At 48.1% G+C, this 17,870-nt stretch overlaps 1 protein-coding gene and 1 pseudogene across 2 annotated transcripts; one reads left to right on the plus strand and one right to left on the minus strand.

The window, feature by feature from the left end:
• Nucleotides 1-125: 125 nt before the first annotated feature.
• On the minus strand, nt 126-8,904 carry DMAP1 (DNA methyltransferase 1 associated protein 1). Of its 2 annotated transcripts, none has more exons than XM_036348190.1 (11): nt 8,751-8,904; nt 8,450-8,598; nt 7,881-7,972; nt 7,455-7,650; nt 2,511-2,669; nt 2,215-2,382; nt 1,741-1,926; nt 1,518-1,589; nt 1,189-1,261; nt 759-1,054; nt 126-533 (listed from the first exon to the last, which is right to left on the minus strand). In XM_036348190.1, the coding sequence occupies exons 2-11, from the start codon at nt 8,552-8,554 to the stop codon at nt 474-476; spliced, it is 1,407 nt and encodes a 468-aa protein (XP_036204083.1). In that variant the 5' UTR covers nt 8,555-8,598; nt 8,751-8,904; the 3' UTR covers nt 126-473. The 2 variants fall into 2 exon arrangements, with proteins under 2 accessions (XP_036204083.1, XP_036204084.1); XM_036348191.1 differs by having other exon boundaries at nt 8,450-8,559; nt 8,751-8,839.
• A 5,035-nt stretch (nt 8,905-13,939) lies between these two features.
• LOC118676979 lies at nt 13,940-14,974 on the plus strand (annotated as a pseudogene).
• Nucleotides 14,975-17,870: the final 2,896 nt, after the last annotated feature.

Raw genomic sequence — 17,870 nt, forward strand, 5'->3', positions numbered from 1 at the left:
CCTGGGTAATGTGTGCACCGACCATGCTGTGCCTGATGCTGTCAGGAAGGGGAGGAGCTAGTGCGTTCCAGGCTGCTCTGTGCTCAAGGCCACCAGTGCAGCTAGTTGTCACTGACGTATCTCTGAGCCCCCCCAATGAATATGCACAGGACCACAGCCACTGAGAGCATGAGGCTGCTTGAAGCTGCTGGTATCTGAGGCCATGGCTGCATGTGAGCCACCTTGAATGTAGAACCCAGGTGTTCCTAGGCACAGGTGTTTGGGCAACATGGGCAGTGCTTAATGGGTAGAGGGCTGCTAAGGGCCTCCATGCCAGTAGGCCCCAATGCCACCCATAAAGTAAGTGTGACAACTCCCTCCTGCCCACCCTCCCAGCCAGGAGCGGCAGAAATGGTGGGAAAGAAACGGAAGCAGCCCAGTCCACTCAGCAGCTCTATTTACACAGCAGCAGCATCCACAGCCGGTGTGGTCCCTCATGGCTTCTTGGCTTTCTTCACAGAAGAGGAGCTGGAGGCCGATTCCCGTCGCTTCCTCTGAGGATACATAGATGATGATGAGATCTATGGCCAGCCCCTGAGGCCTGATTCAGGCTTGGTGCCTGTGTCTCACACTGGCCACCCACCCACACCCGCCCTGAGTCTCCACCCCTCAGAGTGACAATTCCCATTGCAGGCACTAGAGGGAGCAAGCCTGTGCACACGTGAGCATGCTCATATGCAGGGCCAGTTCATACTCTTCCAGCTTGTCCAGGCTCTTACCGAATTGGGCGTGAGAGGTGCACCCACCACATCAATGATGGTGTCCTTGGTGAGGTCAGGGGTGAGACCAGATTCAGGTACCGCTGACTCAGCAGAGGCCGGGGCCGGGCCTGATGCTGGTGTGGCAGGGGCCCCCAGCACGCCAGCCCGGGCCAGTGCCTCGTGACGGTGCCGCAGCATCTGCAGCTCATACTCGCAGTTGGCACAGGCCTGCTTGAGCTCGTAGAGCAGCACCAGGTCACTCCGCAGCTCATTGAACATGTGCACCAACTCCTCCGTGGGTGTGGGGCTCAGTTCTGCAGGTGGTGGGTGGAAGGCACAGGGCAGAGCCAGGGTGTGCGGGAAGGCTGGCAACAGGAACCGCCCTCCCCCTGCCTTTATCCACGGCCTCGGGAGGGTCCATCCTGAGGGGCCCAGCCTCCACACTCACCCACACCCAGCTCCAACAGCATCTGTTCCAAGGCCTTGATCTTCTTCTGCCCCACAGAGCTTGGCAGCTTCATCTGCAATGACCCAGCAGCTCAGCCCTCTCCCCCACAAGCACCTTAGAATGAAGGGGACTAACGGCAGTGGGGGGGTGGAAGAGAAGTTAACCCCTGGAGGCAGCTCTGGGTCAGAAAAGGAAATAGCCAGCAAGTGGAAGCTATGACCTCAGCCTGGCCACATCCCCGAGGCCCCCTCTACCTGCAGCACATGGCACACCCTCTCCTCCTGCTCCAGCCCAGGGTCCAAACACATTGAAGGAAGTGACACACATACCCGCTGGCTCCTCAGCGTGACACCTGCAGACTTGAAGTCTGGAAACTTGATGCCTGCAGTCTCAGGAACAGCCTGGGGGAGGAGGAGTTAGGAAGTGTCACGGGGAGTGGACCTAGTGTTAGTCCCAGCACCTGCCGGCTCTAGGTGCTCTCGGAGCCTCCCACAGGATCCCCTGTGCCAGGCGACCCCTCCACCCTGAGCTGGGCTGATTTAGTCTCCACACCGGCTTCTCGGCCTCCTTTTTCTGGGGTAGCTTCTTCTTGGGGGCCTTGCGTTCAGTGCGCCGTTGCTCTGCAGTGGTGTCGGCCGCCGTTATCAGCTTCTGCAGGTCCTGACTGCGCTTCTCCCGCTCCTTCTTCCGGGCCTCGATCTTGCGCAACTCCTGTAGCAAGTACTCCTCCTCTGCCACCTGGGAAGGTGAGAGACGCTAAGGCACGTGCAGGTCCATGGGGGAGGGAGGGTAGACGGAGATGAAGGGGTGCTGGGCTCTGGGGGGGAATCTGAGAAGAGATCATGAGGGAGGTGAAGGACTATCAGAGCAGGGAGGGTGGCTAGTGAGGGGTAGGACTGGGGTGGGGGCGCACACAGGTACCAACCAGTGGGAGGTAGGGGGACTTGGGGAAGAGAATTGAGGGTATTGAGGATGGAAGCAATGGATTTGGAGGCATGGAGGAGAGTTTGGGGGCTCAGGGCTAACCTGCTCTGGGGTCCGGTTATAGAGGCGCTCCAGCTGTTCCTTCCGCCGTCGCTCATGCCCAGCATCAAATACTGGTATCTTAAGGTCTGTGCCTGGCACAGCCCGCACATTGGCAAGCTTAGCACAGATGTGGTAGTATCTTTCCTTCAAGTCCTCCACAGAACGCTTCTGAGAATAAAGACATGGGGGATGGGCTGGGCGGGGGGACACTCAGAGGCATGTGCAAGGGCTGGCCTGAGAGCAGTGGGCCTGCTAGGCCTGGGGTTAGGCACACATGCCAATGAACACCAGCTCACCTTGAACTGCTGGTGGTCATACCGGTCATGGATAACTACAAAACGAAGATCAAAGCGGCGGCTGAGATCGAAGAGGTGGTCAGTTTCTGCTTTAGTCCAGGCGTCGTCATGAAGATAGAGCTGGTACTCCTGCTCTGAGTACACGGGCACCTGCACCGTCTACTGGCACAGAGGGGCAGAGCGGTGTCATGTCCAGTGGGCTCCAGTCTGCTTTGACCACAGCCCCTCTTGTTTATTGCCAATCCCTGGGCTAGACAAAAGCAAATCCTCTGCCCGGGCCTTGCACAGGCAGCCTGGAGACGGTGCTCCCAGAGTGAGGGAAGGAACTGCTTGATCAGAGGCCGGGGCAGCCTGCCTCTGCGTTCACACCAGGAGCCGCTTCACCACGCCCTCGGCTCCACAGCCCCAGTAACCGCACACATGCTCCTGCCCCCGTGGTTAAGGTGACAGGCCCACAGGTAAGCACTTCTGTGGAGTCCAAAGGTCAAACATGGAGGGGGGCAGATGGCTAAATACTGGGAAAAGGCCGACTCCTCTCGTCCATGGACACTTGTCTGAAGCACGCCTGCCATCCAGTGGTGGCAGTGAGACTTGCAGTTCCCCCGAGCTGGCTAAGGTCACAGCTCTATAGAAAAGGCACCTGAATCCTACCTTCCAACATATGCACCCCAGCCCAGGCCGGTCCCCTAGACCTCCCTCAGGGACAAGCAGCACCACCACCAGCTGAGTCTGCCAGTCAGAGACCCCATGAAAGAGTCAATGCCAGGTTGGACCAGGGAAGTTTCTCTATCAAAAACCACAGGGCTCTGAACCTGCTCTCAAGACACTTAATTCCAGCTGCCTCTTGAAATTCTGTGGAGGTTCCACATACAACTTAATATGTTCAAGTGACCGATATTAACAAGACTCATTGTGGTGATCATTTTGCAGTATATACAAATATTGAATCATCATGTTGTACGCCTTAAACTAACAATGTTATTTGTCAATTACACCTCAATTAAAAAAAATAAAAACTTAGTACGTTCAGTACTGAGCACATCACCCTCCCTCAAACTTACATCTCCTCCAGTCCAGATGTCAGTCACAGTCCCATCACTCAACCCAGGTGCCCAAGCCAGAAACCGGGGAGGCATCTTAATTCCTACCTTTACCCTTGACCCCCCCTCACCCCCACACCCTCCGCGCACACAGTGAGGGAAGAAACTGCTTGATCAGAGGCCCGGGCAGCCTGCCTCTGCGTTCTCTATCCTCTGGAAATTCTATCCACTGCGACATCCCAGTCGAGATCACCACTACCACTTTCCTGGATCAGAGAAACAGCCCTCCCATGATCTCTGCCTCCATTCAGCCCTCCCCTAAGCAATTCTCCATCTGCAGCCAAGATGGATCTCTGAACAGTGCTTCTCAGAGGACAGCCTACAGGCCAGTGCTGTCTGCACACTGTTATCCCTGGTGTATGGTAAGAAAGCAGAGTAGGCACTTAGAAACCTCTGTAACAATTTTACAGTAATCACACACTGCTGAACCTGACAGAAGGAAACGCGGACTTGTATTTTCTCTAATCTTTTTTTAAATACCCTTTACCATGGATAACTTGAGAAGCATTCTAGAATATATATCTGAGCAGGCCACCCAGCCATCCATTTTTAAGCCCCTCAAAGGCTGCCACTAGTCCAAAAGTACCCTAAACTCGAGAGTAAGGGTTGTCTGGTTCATTTCCTACCTTTTGGGTTCAGCCCAGGGCCAGGCACTCTGCAGATATCAATGAATATTTACTGAATCAATCAGTGAACCCAGGGGTGAAAGAGCCCTCTCTGCACCCATTGTCCCTCCTGGACCTTAAGTTCCAACCAAATGACTAGCAGTGATGTCTCCCTCCGCTTTCGTTGTTCTTGCCTGAACTATCTTCACATTTCCCCATTCCTTCTTCCTAGATAACTTCTTGTCGCCTCTGGGAAGTCTCTGGTTTCCCAGGTTTGGTTAAGTGTCCCTCCTGTGCATTTCAATGCCATGTATTTTAATAAAGTACTCAGGAACTGTGTAGCCAGTCCTGCTCTCAAGGAGCTCACAGTCAAGTGAGGGAGCCATTCATTCATTCAACAAACATTCATCATGGGCCTGCTAGACCTCTGCTGGGAACAGGGATGGCAGTCCAGCTGAAGAAACAACACAGTCGTCTAATGACAAAGGTATGCCTGGGGTGTAATGAGTGACACCTGATCCAGCCTGGGAACAGGGTTGGTCAGGGTGGAGGTAAATGAGGCCTGGTTCAGTCTTAAGGTCAAGCAGAAGTGAACTGGTGAGGGAAGATGGTGGAGAAAATCCGAGGCAGAGGGAGCAACATAAATACAGTGATGAGCGAGAAACAGCCTCATGTGTGCGAGCTCGGCAGTTAGGGACACAAGTAAAGGGCGACACAGGGAAAGGCATGAAGAGTCAGCATAGACCAGCTGCTGCAGGCCTCGTGTGCCCTGAGGGTGACTGGAGCCAACAGGTCAGTTTTAAAGAAAAGAGTGAAATGGTCATGATTCTCTTTTGCAAAGAGCACCCTGGCAGCAGTGAGGACAGACGGGGTGAAATGAGAGCCTGGGAGACTAGCTGGCAGGTTTTAGAATGCATGCAGGTAAGAAGTGAGGCCTGAACTAAATCAGCACAAGTGGAAGGTACAGAAAAGGGCACAGGCTTGAGGCTTTAAAAACCAGAGGACTTGGCAACTGGATGTGCAGGGGGGAGGGAAGTGCTGTCGCTGGTGACTCCTGTGTTTCCGGCTTGAGCAAGAGGGCAGCAGGGAGCCATGGACTAATAAGCAGGACTCCAGGACTCAGCAGTATTGGCGGGAAGATCATTTGTTCACTTATCTCTGACTTCATTCACCACCTGTGGTCATCATGATCTTTCTAAAACTGAAATTTAAAATTTGTCTGGCTACCCAAAGACATCAGGGCAAAGCCCAAACTCCCGGGCCTGGCTGCCTGACCTGGCCCTTCATCTCCCACCATGTTCTACCTTGGGCTTTAGGCTTCATCTACATGGAAATGCCCACAGCACGCCATACCTGTGACTGCTTTTTGTTGTTTGTTAATCCTCACCCAAGGATATTTTTCCATTGATTTTTTAGGGAGAGTGGAAGAGAGAGGGAAGGACAGAAACATCGATGTGAGAGAAACACATTCACTGGCTGCCTCCTGCCTGAGCCCCAACCAGGGCCGGGTTGGGGAGGAGTCTGCAACCTGGGACCTTTGGTCCACAGGCTGATGCTCTATCCACTGAGCCAAACTGGCTAGGGTGTGACTGCTTTTAAATTTGTACCTTTTCCTCATGCTATCCTCTCTGCCTGAAAAAAATCACTGCACTACTTTCTTAATATCATCTGGTGACATCTTTCAAGACTCAACTCAAGCTCTAACTTCAGGAAGCTTCCATGAAGCTTCGACTATAGCATGCATCCTACCAAATCATGATTGCCTATTCCTCTCCCAACCCCTCCCTAACAACACGTACAGTTTCTGGAGGGTAGACATTGTGTCTGATTCATTTTTGTGTCCCCAGTGCCTAGGGCCTGGCTTGGCATGGAGTGGTATTTATTAAATGCAACATGAACATTCTTTTGTCTTCACTTCGAATTGTCTCATCCAACCTTTCCTCCCATTGCCTCAATGCCTCACTTCTGATTGTCCCTTCTCGATCTTACATCTTCAGCCTCTCCCTCCTCTGGACCTGGGGTGGGGCAAGATGGCGGGAAGATAGAAAAAACCAGGTTTGGGGCACAGGGGAGAATGATGGGTCACACCTGGATGTGCTGTGCCTGAGAAGCCACCATGGGGAAGTATCCAGAGCAGTGGGATATATCAGGCTGAGGGGAAAGAAGTCAGGACTTGGGAGGCCTGGGTTTAAGCCCCTCATGCTTTCAGGCTCAGAGCCTCGGCTGCTCCAGGCTGCAGGGAATGCAAGGTCATATTGTACAGTGGCTTAAGCAGAGGCCTAGAAAACCCTTGCCCAGCCCTGCCTCTCTCTGGCTGGCTGAGTCTGGGTAAGGCTCTGCTCCATCTGAGCCTTAAGAATCTAAGCCAGAGGTAATTCAGGTTGGACTAGGGTGCTGACGTAGGGAATTAAAAACAGCAAGACGTCATGTCTTATGGAAACAGAATCAGTAGGACTCAATGAATATCACTCAGTTCTAGCTCAAATGCCACCTTCTCAGAGAGGCCTGCTGTGGCCACCCTATCTAATAAGATCATCCCTACACTTACAAGTTCACCCTATCTCATTTCATATCCTATTAATAGCCTATTTCATTTTGTTCATGACTCTTATCTGAAAGAATCCCATTTCTTTGCTTATATGTTTCTGATCTGTCTTCCCTTACCTTCTTTGTCCTGTTGTTGATTTAAAATAATGTGAGAGCTAAGGGAGAAACTAAGTCAAGAATGATTCCCAAGTTTCTGGTTTGGGCAATTGCATGGGTAGTGGTACCATTCACTGATATGGGGAACAGGTTTGGGGGTAGGGAAGAGAGCACTTACTTGAACTGAAGCACTGTGGGACCTTCAGGGAGAGATGTTAAGTAAAAGATGGGATATGTAGGTAATGATGATTTGGACTGGAGACGTTCAGTTGGGGTCAGTGGCATACAGAGGGTAACTGAAGCCACAGGGCAAATGAGACACAAACAGGGAAAAGTATAGAGTGAGAAGAATAGAATACCTAGGACACAGCTCTAAGGAAGAGCACATTTGAAGGGTCAAGTGAAGCCACCAAAAATCAGCACAGGCCCAGGGAAGGACAAGATCCCATGGCAAACAAGACCCAGAGAGTCCCACCCCGCAGGTATTTGCCTCAGGACCGAGTGGGTAACCACTGTTGAAACAAAGGCTCTAGAGCCCACACAAGTGGCTCAGTGTGTGGACAGCTGTGGCCTACGTCCAAATGGTGGTGGCTCACCTTATTGAACCTGGCGAAGGGGTAGTCTTTGCCCTCCTCAGCTGCTCGTCGCCAGTGGAAGAACATCGCTCCATCCTTGCGGGCTGGGTTGGTGAATGGCATCCACTTCCAGGGCCGTACCTTCTTGGAGCCCAGCTTGGCCTTCACTGTGCGGTAGCCTTGACCAGTGTCACTGGGCAGCAGTGGGGGTGCATCCCTGACAGCAAGGTGTAGGGAGGTGAGAGGTTAGCGTCTGAGGAGTGGAGAGAGCCCTTGGTCTACCTGGGAAGTCAGGTCCTGGAGAGAGATCTGAGCTCCTCCCGCCGCCTCTGAGTGAGCAGCGCCCTGGCCGGGGCAGAGACCCGGGAGAACTGGCGGAGAGCTAAACGTCAGGGACATGCAGTGGGTCGGAGACCAGGGCCTGGGGCTTGGGGCTCTGATACTTGCTTCTTGTCGGAGTACAGCAGTGCGTAGACCTCCCGGTGCATGCCCTCCGGCCTCTTGAAAGTCAGCGTCTCGGAGGACTTCTTGGACTTTTTCTGAGAAGGGAACCCACAGGAGCTGCACGCCTCCCCACCTAGACTCCCTTTCCTGAGAATTCTTTATCCCAGCTCAATCCCTGCACAAACCCGCAGCTACAATGACACACATCATAGTATGACAGAGAATGGAGGCACAGACACCCACTAACAAGGGCACCCCCTCCCCGGCCTCACCTCACTGGGTAGAGTCCAACCTGTCGGAGTAAAGATACTTGCCCACCACCCCTCAGAATGGCACACTCGCTTGGTCCTCTCATCTCTTCCAAGTGTCGCACCCCTAAGTCCCCATTTCCCACAGGTGCCCCACCCCCTCCGCCCCATCTCATCGAGGCAGCACATAGTCCCTGTCCCGTTAAGGCACACATTTACCTCCCATCTCACTAAAGTGTAGCACCCCATCCCCTCGCCCATCTCTTCCGCTGCCACCCCTCCCCACTTCACTGCCGCTACCCAACGCTCGGGCGCCCCTGCTACCTTGTCCGGGTTGATAATGTCCTTCTTGCTGATGGTCCCGGAGGCTGCATCCCCCTCCGGACCCCCGAGTTCTAGAATGTCCCGCACATCCGCGCCAGTAGCCATCGCGCCTGCAATGGGGGGAGCGCCCCGAGGTCAAGGGTCAGCGCCTGAGGAGGGAGCAGGCTCAGATCCGCGGGCAGAACCACTTCTGCCCAGGTGGGGCGGGGTGGCCCGGGTCAGGTCGGGATTCCGCCTGTGTCCCGCCGCTAGGGTCTCCCTAACGGCCCCATCTGCCTCCTAAGCCCCAGCGCCTCCGCACCTGTAAAGCCCAGCAGCCGCCGCCACCGCTCTCCGATCGATCTCTGCAAAGCCGCGGACAGAAACTTCCGGTCGTGCGCAGCAGATACGCGCCCGGCAGGAACACTTCCGGTCTGTGCTTCGTTGAAAAGGAGCCCTTAGGCAGCGCCGTGGGAAAGCTGCTGTACGCAGGGAGCGTGCCCGGCCCTTGGCTTCCCGGCCCGCCGGCGTTTCTGCACTACTTGCTTTCTGGCATTCTCTCTCTGCGTTGCATTTCCGCTGCATTTGGGGCAATGAAAAGAGTTCCCAGAACTTTGTGACCTTGGAAATCGCTTAATTTCTCTGAACCCATTTCTTCATTTGTAAAGTGGAAATTGTAATGGTACCTGCTTAAATGAAGTACAGCTAATCCATGTAAAACATTAACACCGCGCCTAGCACATTTAATTACTTTTTATTATTATTACTTGAGTTACTGGTGTTAATGTCCCCTGTTCATTACGCGCTGAGTATGTACCAGGCACTTTGCTAAGCCACTGGAGAGGAAGAGAGAAACCAGACAAGGCGGGGCTGCCACGATGGAGTGAGGTCTGGCCCCTCACCTGCACGCATTTGATGGAGGTGTCTGTGGGTGGGGGCCTCGTGGGGCTCTCCTGGAACCCAGCTTCCTGAAACTTCACCAGTCCAGGAACTAACTGTATTCGTGTGGATTACAAAGAGGACCAAGAACACGGCCCCTAGCAGGGAGCGGCTGAAAGAAATCTCTCTCAAGGGAAGAAACTTGGAGAGAACCAAGATGGCGGCATAGGTTAACGCCGGAGTTTGCTGCCTTGAACAACTACTTCAAAAGTGAAACCAAAAAACGGAACGGACATCACCCAGAACCACAGGAACGCCGGCTGAGTGGAAGTCCTACAACTAGGAGGAAAGAGAAACGCATACGGACACTCAGAGGAGGCGCAGTGCTGAAGTCAAATTCTGAGGTGCGGAGTGCGCGGAGCGGGCTGGCGGCGGAGGGCGCGGTTGGCGTTTTCAATCGGGAGGGAGTCGCAGTCTCTGAGCTCCAGATCCGGGCGAGTCTTTAGGGACCCAGACTCAAACGGGAGAAGCGGGACTGTCTGGCTTCGGTCAGAGCGAGTGCAGCTTTCTCTCTGAGCTTTGCAGCGGGTGCTGGGACTCAGAGAGGCAGAGCCCCTGGGGACAGGACTGAGAGCCGCCATAACTGCTCTCTCCGGCCCACCCTGTTGATCCTGTGCGACCCGCCCCGCCCAAGCCCTGCACACAGGCATTTGCCGGATAGCCTCAGGCAAAGGCTAGATTAGCACCTCCCTAGAGGACAGAAGTTCTCTCACTGCTGACACAGCTGATTCTCATAGCCACTTGGCCTGGAGGTCAAACCCTCCCTGGAATTAGCTACAACAATCAAGATTTAACTATAAGACTTCGAACAAAGACCACTAGGGGGTGCACCAAGGAAGCATAACAAAATGCGGAGACAAAGAAACAGGACAAAATTGTCAATGGAAGATATAGAGTTCAGAACCACACTTTTAAGGTCTCTCAAGAACTGTTTAGAAGCCGCCGATAAACTTAATGAGATCTACAAGAAAACTAATGAGACCCTCGATCTTATATTGGGGAACCAACTAGAAATTAAGCATACACGGACTGAAATAACGAATATTATACAGACTCCCAACAGCAGACCAGAGGAGCGCAAGAATCAAGTCAATGATTTGAAATGCGAGGAAGCAAAAAACACCCAACCGGAAAAGCAAAATGAAAAAAGAATCCAAAAATGCGAGGATAGTGTAAGGAGCCTCTGGGACAGCTTCAAGCGTACCAACATCAGAATTATAGGGGTGCCAGAAGATGAGAGAGAGCAAGATATTGAAAACCTATTTGAAGAAATAATGACAGAAAACTTCCCCCACCTGGTGAAAGAAATGGACTTACAGGTCCAAGAAGCGCGGAGAACCCCAAACAAAAGGAATCCAAAGAGGACCACACCAAGACACATCATAATTAAAATGCCAAGAGCAAAAGATAAAGAGAGAATCTTAAAAACAGCAAGAGAAAGAAACTCAGTTACCTACATGGGAATACCCATACGACTGTCAGCTGATTTCTCAACAGAAACTTTGCAGGCCAGAAGGGAGTGGCAGGAAATATTCCAAGTGATGAATACCAAGAACCTACAACCAAGATTACTTTATCCAGCAAAGCTATCATTCAGAATTGAAGGTCAGATAAAGAGCTTCACAGATAAGGAAAAGCTAAAGGAGTTCATCACCACCAAACCAGGATTATATGAAATGCTGAAAGGTATCCTTTAAGAAGAGGAAGAGGAAGAAAAAGGTAAAGATACAAATTATGAACAACAAATATGCATCTATCAACAAGTGAATCTAAGAATCAAGTGAATAAATAATCTGATGAACAGAATGAACTGTTGATTATAATAGAATCAGGGACATAGAAAGGGAATGGACTGACTATTCTTGGGGGGAAAGGGGTGTGGGAGATTCAGGAAGAGACTGGACAAAAATTGTGCACCTATGGATGAGGACAGTGGGTGGGGAGTGAGGGCGGAGGGTGGGGCGGGAACTGGGAGGAGGGGAGTTATGGGGGGGAAAAAAAGAGGAACAAATGTAATAATCTGAACAATAAAGATTTAATTAAAAAATAAATAAATAAATTTTTTAAAAAAGGGAAGAAACTTACTGATCGCCCTGGAGAGAAACTTCTGGAACAGGATGTCCGGAAGAAGAGTAGAAGGGATGACAGAAGCAGCTCCCAACTTCAGCTTCTGCAAGTCAGCCTGCAAACAAGGATATACAGTGGGCATTGAGAACTGGGGAGGAAGAGGGGCTTGTAAGGGCATTCAGGAGGCAGGCTCCAGCCAAAGCTTGCTAAAGGACCCAAGCAGGGGCTGAGGAGCAGACAGCCCACACAGGTTGGCTGTCACTGTAGCCTGTTCTGGCTTGGCGGATATAGGACACAGCAGCTGCATCCACAAGCCTACCCAGACCCCCAGACTTTGGAGAACTGAGCCTGGAGGCACAAACCTTGCCTTGTTCCTGAGGCCTGATTTCTGGGTGAATCTTCTGAACTCTAAACAGTTTCCAGGGAGAAACCAGGTCTTACAGCAGAAATTGCCCACAGGGTGAGGGAATGGTCCTTGGAGCTGGAAGCGGACAGAGCAGGGTAGAGGGGCCTGCACCTCTGCCTCAAACAGTTGACTCTACTTATAGTTAATTCATTGTGTAATTATCTGTTTAATATATATTTCCCTACTAGACTCATTTTTGTGAAGACAGTGATCATGGTACATAAATGTATGGATTGTCAGGCCTAGTTCTAGGCTCTGAGGATGCTGTGGGTGAATGACAAACAAATATCTCCTGGTGGGACTTATATTTAGTGGAGGAATAGAAACATTGAGCATATAAACAAAACAGATAATTCAAAGAAATGAAAAATTGAGAACTATCATTAGATACCATTTTTGTCTATCAGATAGGTGAAACTTTAAAATAGTTGTGATATGTATGGTGACAAGGATATGGATGAAATAGACAATCCAAGAAGACCACCATATTTTAACTAATCTAATCAACTGAAAGGTATATCTTCATGTATATTCCACTATGAAGAATGTTTTAAAACTCTATCAATTAAACCATAATATACTATTGATTATTAGATGGCTTCCCATTTCAGAGATGTTAAAATGTGTGTGTGTCTTGGGGCAACATTATGAATGTACTAAATGCCACCAAATTGTTCACTTTATTTTTTTTTTAAATATATATTTTATTGATTTTTTTACAGAGAGGAAGGGAGAGGGATAGAGAGTTAGAAACATCTATGAGAGAGAAACATCGACCAGCTGCCTCCTGCACACCCCCTACTGGGGATGTGCACGCAACCAAGGTACATGCCCTTGACTGGAATCGAACCTGGGACCTTTCAGTCCGCAGGCTGACGCTCTATCCACTGAGCCAAACCGATTAGGGCATCAAATTGTTCACTTTAAAATGGTTAATTTTTTTGTGTGAATTTTGCCTCAATAAATTATTATTTTGTAATATGTTTTTACTTATTTCAGAGAGAGGAATGGAGAGGGAGAGAGAGAGATAGAAACGTCAGTGATGAGAGAGAATCACCAATTGACTGCCTCCTGCATGCCCCACACTGGGGATCCAGCTTACAACACGGGCATGTGCCCTGACTAGGAATTGAACCGTGACCTCCTGGTTCATAGGTCGATGCTCAGTCACTGAGTCACACTGGCCAGGCTCAATTAATTATTTTTAAGTGAATCAATGAAATGTGGTATTCCGTCTCTTTCATGTGATAGGTAGGTGGAAGGTGAAGCAACTTGTACTTGGGAGGGTACACTGTAACACTCCCTTGGACACCAGATCTCCAGAAACATCACCGAGGTGTATTTCATGGGGTTTACCTTATTTCATTGAACCTAAGATGCTTTGATCTTGGCACATTCTTGATTTACCAACAGGTGGTAACAGAGGCTTTCCCAGTTCTCTGTCGCTATGTCCTCCTGCTGACAAGGGTTGTCAGAAGTCACTCATTAGCCTCCGCAGAGGAAGAAGGGCCACTTCTGCAGGCAAGGGAGGGCCAAGGGGTAGGATTTTGTAACCTCCGAGTCCTGAGTCATCCAAATGCTTTCCTTTCTGGTCACCGCTCCAACATGCACATGAGATCTGGCAAGGCTGTGAACGTAACTGATACTGTACTGCAGTATCTCAGTTTCACACTTTGGATTTGATTTTCAGTTATAATCAGCCCCATGGCTGCAAAAGATTAATTATTTTTAGCATAGACATAAAAAGTCAATGATTTGGGACTTACCTTGAGCCAAAATTTTAGGGTTTTGAGCTTGAAATTCTTTTTTCCTTTTGACTCTGTTCAGAGAGACACTCCTCTTCATTGCAGTTTGCAAGTCCCCTCTGCCCTCCGTAATGCACACTTCTCACCCTATAAAAGGTACTTGAGAAACTAGGGAAAGGCTGGAGCATCCAGCTCACAGATCAGGGGGCATAACAGGGTGGGGCTGAAGGGTGAGATAGGAAAGGTACACCAGGGGATGGAAAAGCTGTGCTGGGCAAAGAATTTGCATGAAGACCAGAACTGAAATACATTCACGTGGGTGATTTAGCTCAAGAAGCCTGATCACCGGAAATCATGGAGTCTGGCAAGATGGATTCTCCCAAGAGCATGTGAAAGATGCCCAGATGACAACACAAATCCTAGAGGATATGAGGATTGCAGACTACGAGGCAAGAGCTATAAATCAGATATCGGAGTTCGCCTTCCAATTCTAAACGATGCAAAAATTTATTCAAGCCACGCTAAGAAAGCTACTCTTGATGCAGGTGATGTTCTATTGGCAACCCAGTGTTGCACTGACCAGCTTTTAAACTCTCCTCCCCCCCAAAAAATTTTTTAAATTTGATTTAGCAAGGCAAAAGAATCAAACCTCTTTGCCATTGATAAAGCCCTAGTCAAGGCCTAGATTGCCATTTGATAGATATTGCTCGACTGCTCTAAACTATAGACTGAAGTCTTTTTTTTTTTTAATATATATTTTTTATTGATTTTTTACAGAGAGGAAGGGAGAGAGATAGAGAGTTAGAAACATCGATGAGAGAGAAGCATCGATCAGCTGCCTCCTGCACATCTCCCACTGGGGATGTGCCCGCAACCCAGGTACATGCCCTTGACCAGAATCGAACCTGGGACCCTTCAGTCCGCAGGCCGACGCTCTATCCACTGAGCCAAACCGGTTTTGGCAAGACTGAAGTCTTTACAAAATCGTATTAGTTCTAATAGTTTGTCAATTGATTTTTTTCTTTCTACTTCTGCGGGAAGAATAGCAGTTCCATGGTTAAGTGTTGGTTCAGTTACTAGCAGACCAAGACCACTCTAGGCCCATTGACACCACAAGCCATGTCTGATTCAACTAAGGACTCCAATGTCCCTCATAGGGCAAAAGTTCTCAATACAGATGCCCACTTCAGTCCCCAGCTGTAAAAGCATCAATTCCTGCAACATCCGCAGTTCAGAATGTTCTAATTAATCCATCATGAATAAGACCCCAAAACATTCTTATTATCATTAACATAGTATCACAAAATACCTCCAATGAATCATGAACTGCATTCAAATGAAACATAAAGATGACAATGATGATATGATGATGACTAAGATCATTTGTAATCTAGACTTGATGCATATAACATGTATGCTTGGTCTTGAATCCATTGTTCTGAAATTGAACATGCATGGTGGAAGTTTCAACTTGTTTTAGAAAGTTTAATAGTATTTAATGAGTAAATATAGTTACCATACTTTTCAATTCAGATGTTGGATTTTCTTTAATAGGGTTAGTAATAATTTTTCATTAGCCTGTAAGTATAAAAAAATTAATCACCCAACACATTTTACTGACCAGCAAGTCCTGAAACCACAGACAGACAAGAGCAGTAAGAGAAAAAATATATACATAATTTCATGTCTGAAAAACAAAGCACAAATCCTAAATAAAATGTTAACAAATTAAATTCAACAGTTTATTAAAAGAATACTTCATCAAGTCAAAGAGGATTTATTCCAGCATTGCTAAGATGGTTTAGTGTTAGAATAGTTATAAATTTAACTTATTATATTAACATATTAAAAATGAAAATATTACCTTAAATTCAATACCTTTAATGATATAAAAGAAAAAAACTCCCCTACCAAAGCAGGAAAAGAACAGTCTTAATTTTACATATTGTTTTTTAAAGTGTATTTTTATTTATTTCAGAGAGGAAGGGAGAGGGAGAGAGATGGAAACATCAATGATGAGAATCATTGATCAGCTGTCTCCTGCATGCCCCCTACTGGGGAGCAAGCCCGAAACCTGAGTATGTGCCCTGACTGGGAACCGAACAGTGATCTCCTGGTTCCTAGGTCGATGCTCAACCACTGAGCCACCCCAGTCAGGCCATATTGTTTGTTTTTATTAAAACAATGATAAAAACCTCCAGCAAAGTCATACTTAATGGTGAAACAATAGACACATTCCAATCGAAGTCAGAAACAAGACAAAAATGGCTTTTATCATTACTACTATTCCAAATGGCATCAGATGTTCTAATTCAAGATGAGAAGGAAAGCAATAAGAGGTATAAGCTTTAGAAAATAAGAGGCAAATTGTGATTATTTGCAGATGACACTATTGTTTACACAGGAAAACATAAGAAAATCAATTGACAAACCATTAGAACTAATAAGAGAGTTCAGCAGAATGGCCACATATAAGGTCAACATACAAAAATCAATAGCTTTCCTATATACCAGCAATAACCAATTAGAAAAGGTAATAGAAAATAAGACTCCATTCACAATAGCAACAAAAACTATTAACCACCTAAGAATAAACCTAAAAACAGAATTTATTTGGGGCCCATAAGGATAGTTCAAAATTAGGAAATCCATCAACCTAATTAATCACATTGATCAAGTCAAATTAAAAACCATAAATTATATAAGAGCTGAGAAAATTCAAGAACCATTTTTAGTAAAAACTTTAAGTAAAACAAGAGACAAAGGACATTTCCTGAGTATGATAAAGAGTTGGTTTGTTTTCTTTTCCTGAGAAACTAAGAGCGAACATCATAATAAATGTCTAAATATTAAATGCACTGCCATTAAAGTCAGGAACAAGGCAGGGAGTATTGCTTTCCCTCAAAACTGTTTTGTGTAAAAATGAAATAGAGGATGTGAAAATGGGAGTAACAGCATACAGCAGACTCCATTCCAGAGCCTGCCAAAATATGGAGGGGAATGGCCACCTCTGTAAACAAGACTACTTTGATTTTATATTACACAATAGGATGGAAATTGAAATCTCACCCACATACAGAAGCTTATCAAAAGCATCTTAATTTCCTTTTTCTGTATCAAAGCCATGGCCAAACACTCTTCATACTGCTCTGTCCTCTGCTTGAAGGAAAGATTTTTTTTTTTTTAATCCTCACTTGAGGAGTGAGGATGATTATTTATTTGATTTTTCTTTTTTTTTTACAGAGAGAGTGGAAGGGGGAGGAGGGATAGAAAGTGAGAGACCCATTGATTGGTTGCCTCCCACACACGCCCTAACTGAGGATAGGGATCGAACCTACAATCCAGGTACTCACCCTTGACCAGGAATTGAACCTAAGACCTCCCATGCGCAGGCCAACACTCTAACTGTTGTGCAACACAGGCCAGGCGATATTTTTTTTAATCCTCACCCAAGGATATGCTTTAAAAAAAAAAGTGATTCCAGAGACAGCAGAAGGGGGAGAGAGAGAGAGAGAGAGAGAGAGAGAGAGAGAGAGAGAGAGAGGAGAGAGATGGAGAGAGAGAGAGAGAGAGGAGAGAGAGAGAGAAGAGAGAGAGAGAAAGAGGAGAGAGAGGAGCATGAATAGAGAAGAGAGGGAGAAGATATAGAGATGGAGCAGGAGGAGACGGATAGCAAGAGAACTGAAGAGATGATATAAATGGTCGAGAGGCGAGAGAGCGAAATAGATGCATCGAGAGCTCTCTGCTCAAGCCTCTCAGAGCGCATCGTAGCGATCGGACCGCTCTCTCTATCTCTCAGTACTCGCGCTCTCTTCTCGAGCCTCGAGTTTCCTCGGGCAGAGGCATCGATGTGAGAGAAACATCAATCAGTTGTCTCCCATACATGCCCAAATCTGGGATGGAACCCACGACATTTTGGTGTACAGGATGATGCTCCAACCAACTGGGCCACCGGCCAAGGCCAGCTAAAGACCTTGAAGAGCAAGCTGTGAAACACAGACACTCTGGTCTCTGTTTAGGGAGTACTTTTGGCACCAACACCTGTAGAAGGAAAGGGAAAAGCAGGTTTGGGCTTTTCGATCATTAACATTATTCTATCAGTCAGAAGGAAAAGTTGGAATATCATCTTTTTAAAAAAGAGGTAGCTAAATAGATAGAACATAGTAATTTGCGACTATCCTATATAATAAAAGTGTAATATGCTAAGTGTCCGACCATTTGGTCGACTACTTGACCAGTAACTATGATGCACACTGACCACCAGGGAGCAGACACTCTAACTGGT

This window comes from Myotis myotis, unplaced genomic scaffold (assembly GCF_014108235.1).
Source record: "Myotis myotis isolate mMyoMyo1 unplaced genomic scaffold, mMyoMyo1.p scaffold_m19_p_2, whole genome shotgun sequence".
In the NCBI taxonomy this organism is placed as follows: domain Eukaryota; kingdom Metazoa; phylum Chordata; class Mammalia; order Chiroptera; family Vespertilionidae; genus Myotis; species Myotis myotis.

Excerpts from the sequence above, each read along its gene's own strand:
- DMAP1 (XM_036348190.1), bottom strand. The coding sequence starts at position 8,554 with ATGGCTACTGGCGCGGATGTGCGGGACATTCTAGAACTCGGGGGTCCG. Across the intron at positions 7,973-8,449 it reads ACATTATCAACCCGGACAAG|AAAAAGTCCAAGAAGTCCTC; the intron begins GTAGCAGGGGCG and ends TTCCCTTCTCAG. Across the intron at positions 7,651-7,880 it reads CTGCTGTACTCCGACAAGAA|GGATGCACCCCCACTGCTGC; the intron begins GCAAGTATCAGA and ends CCTTGCTGTCAG.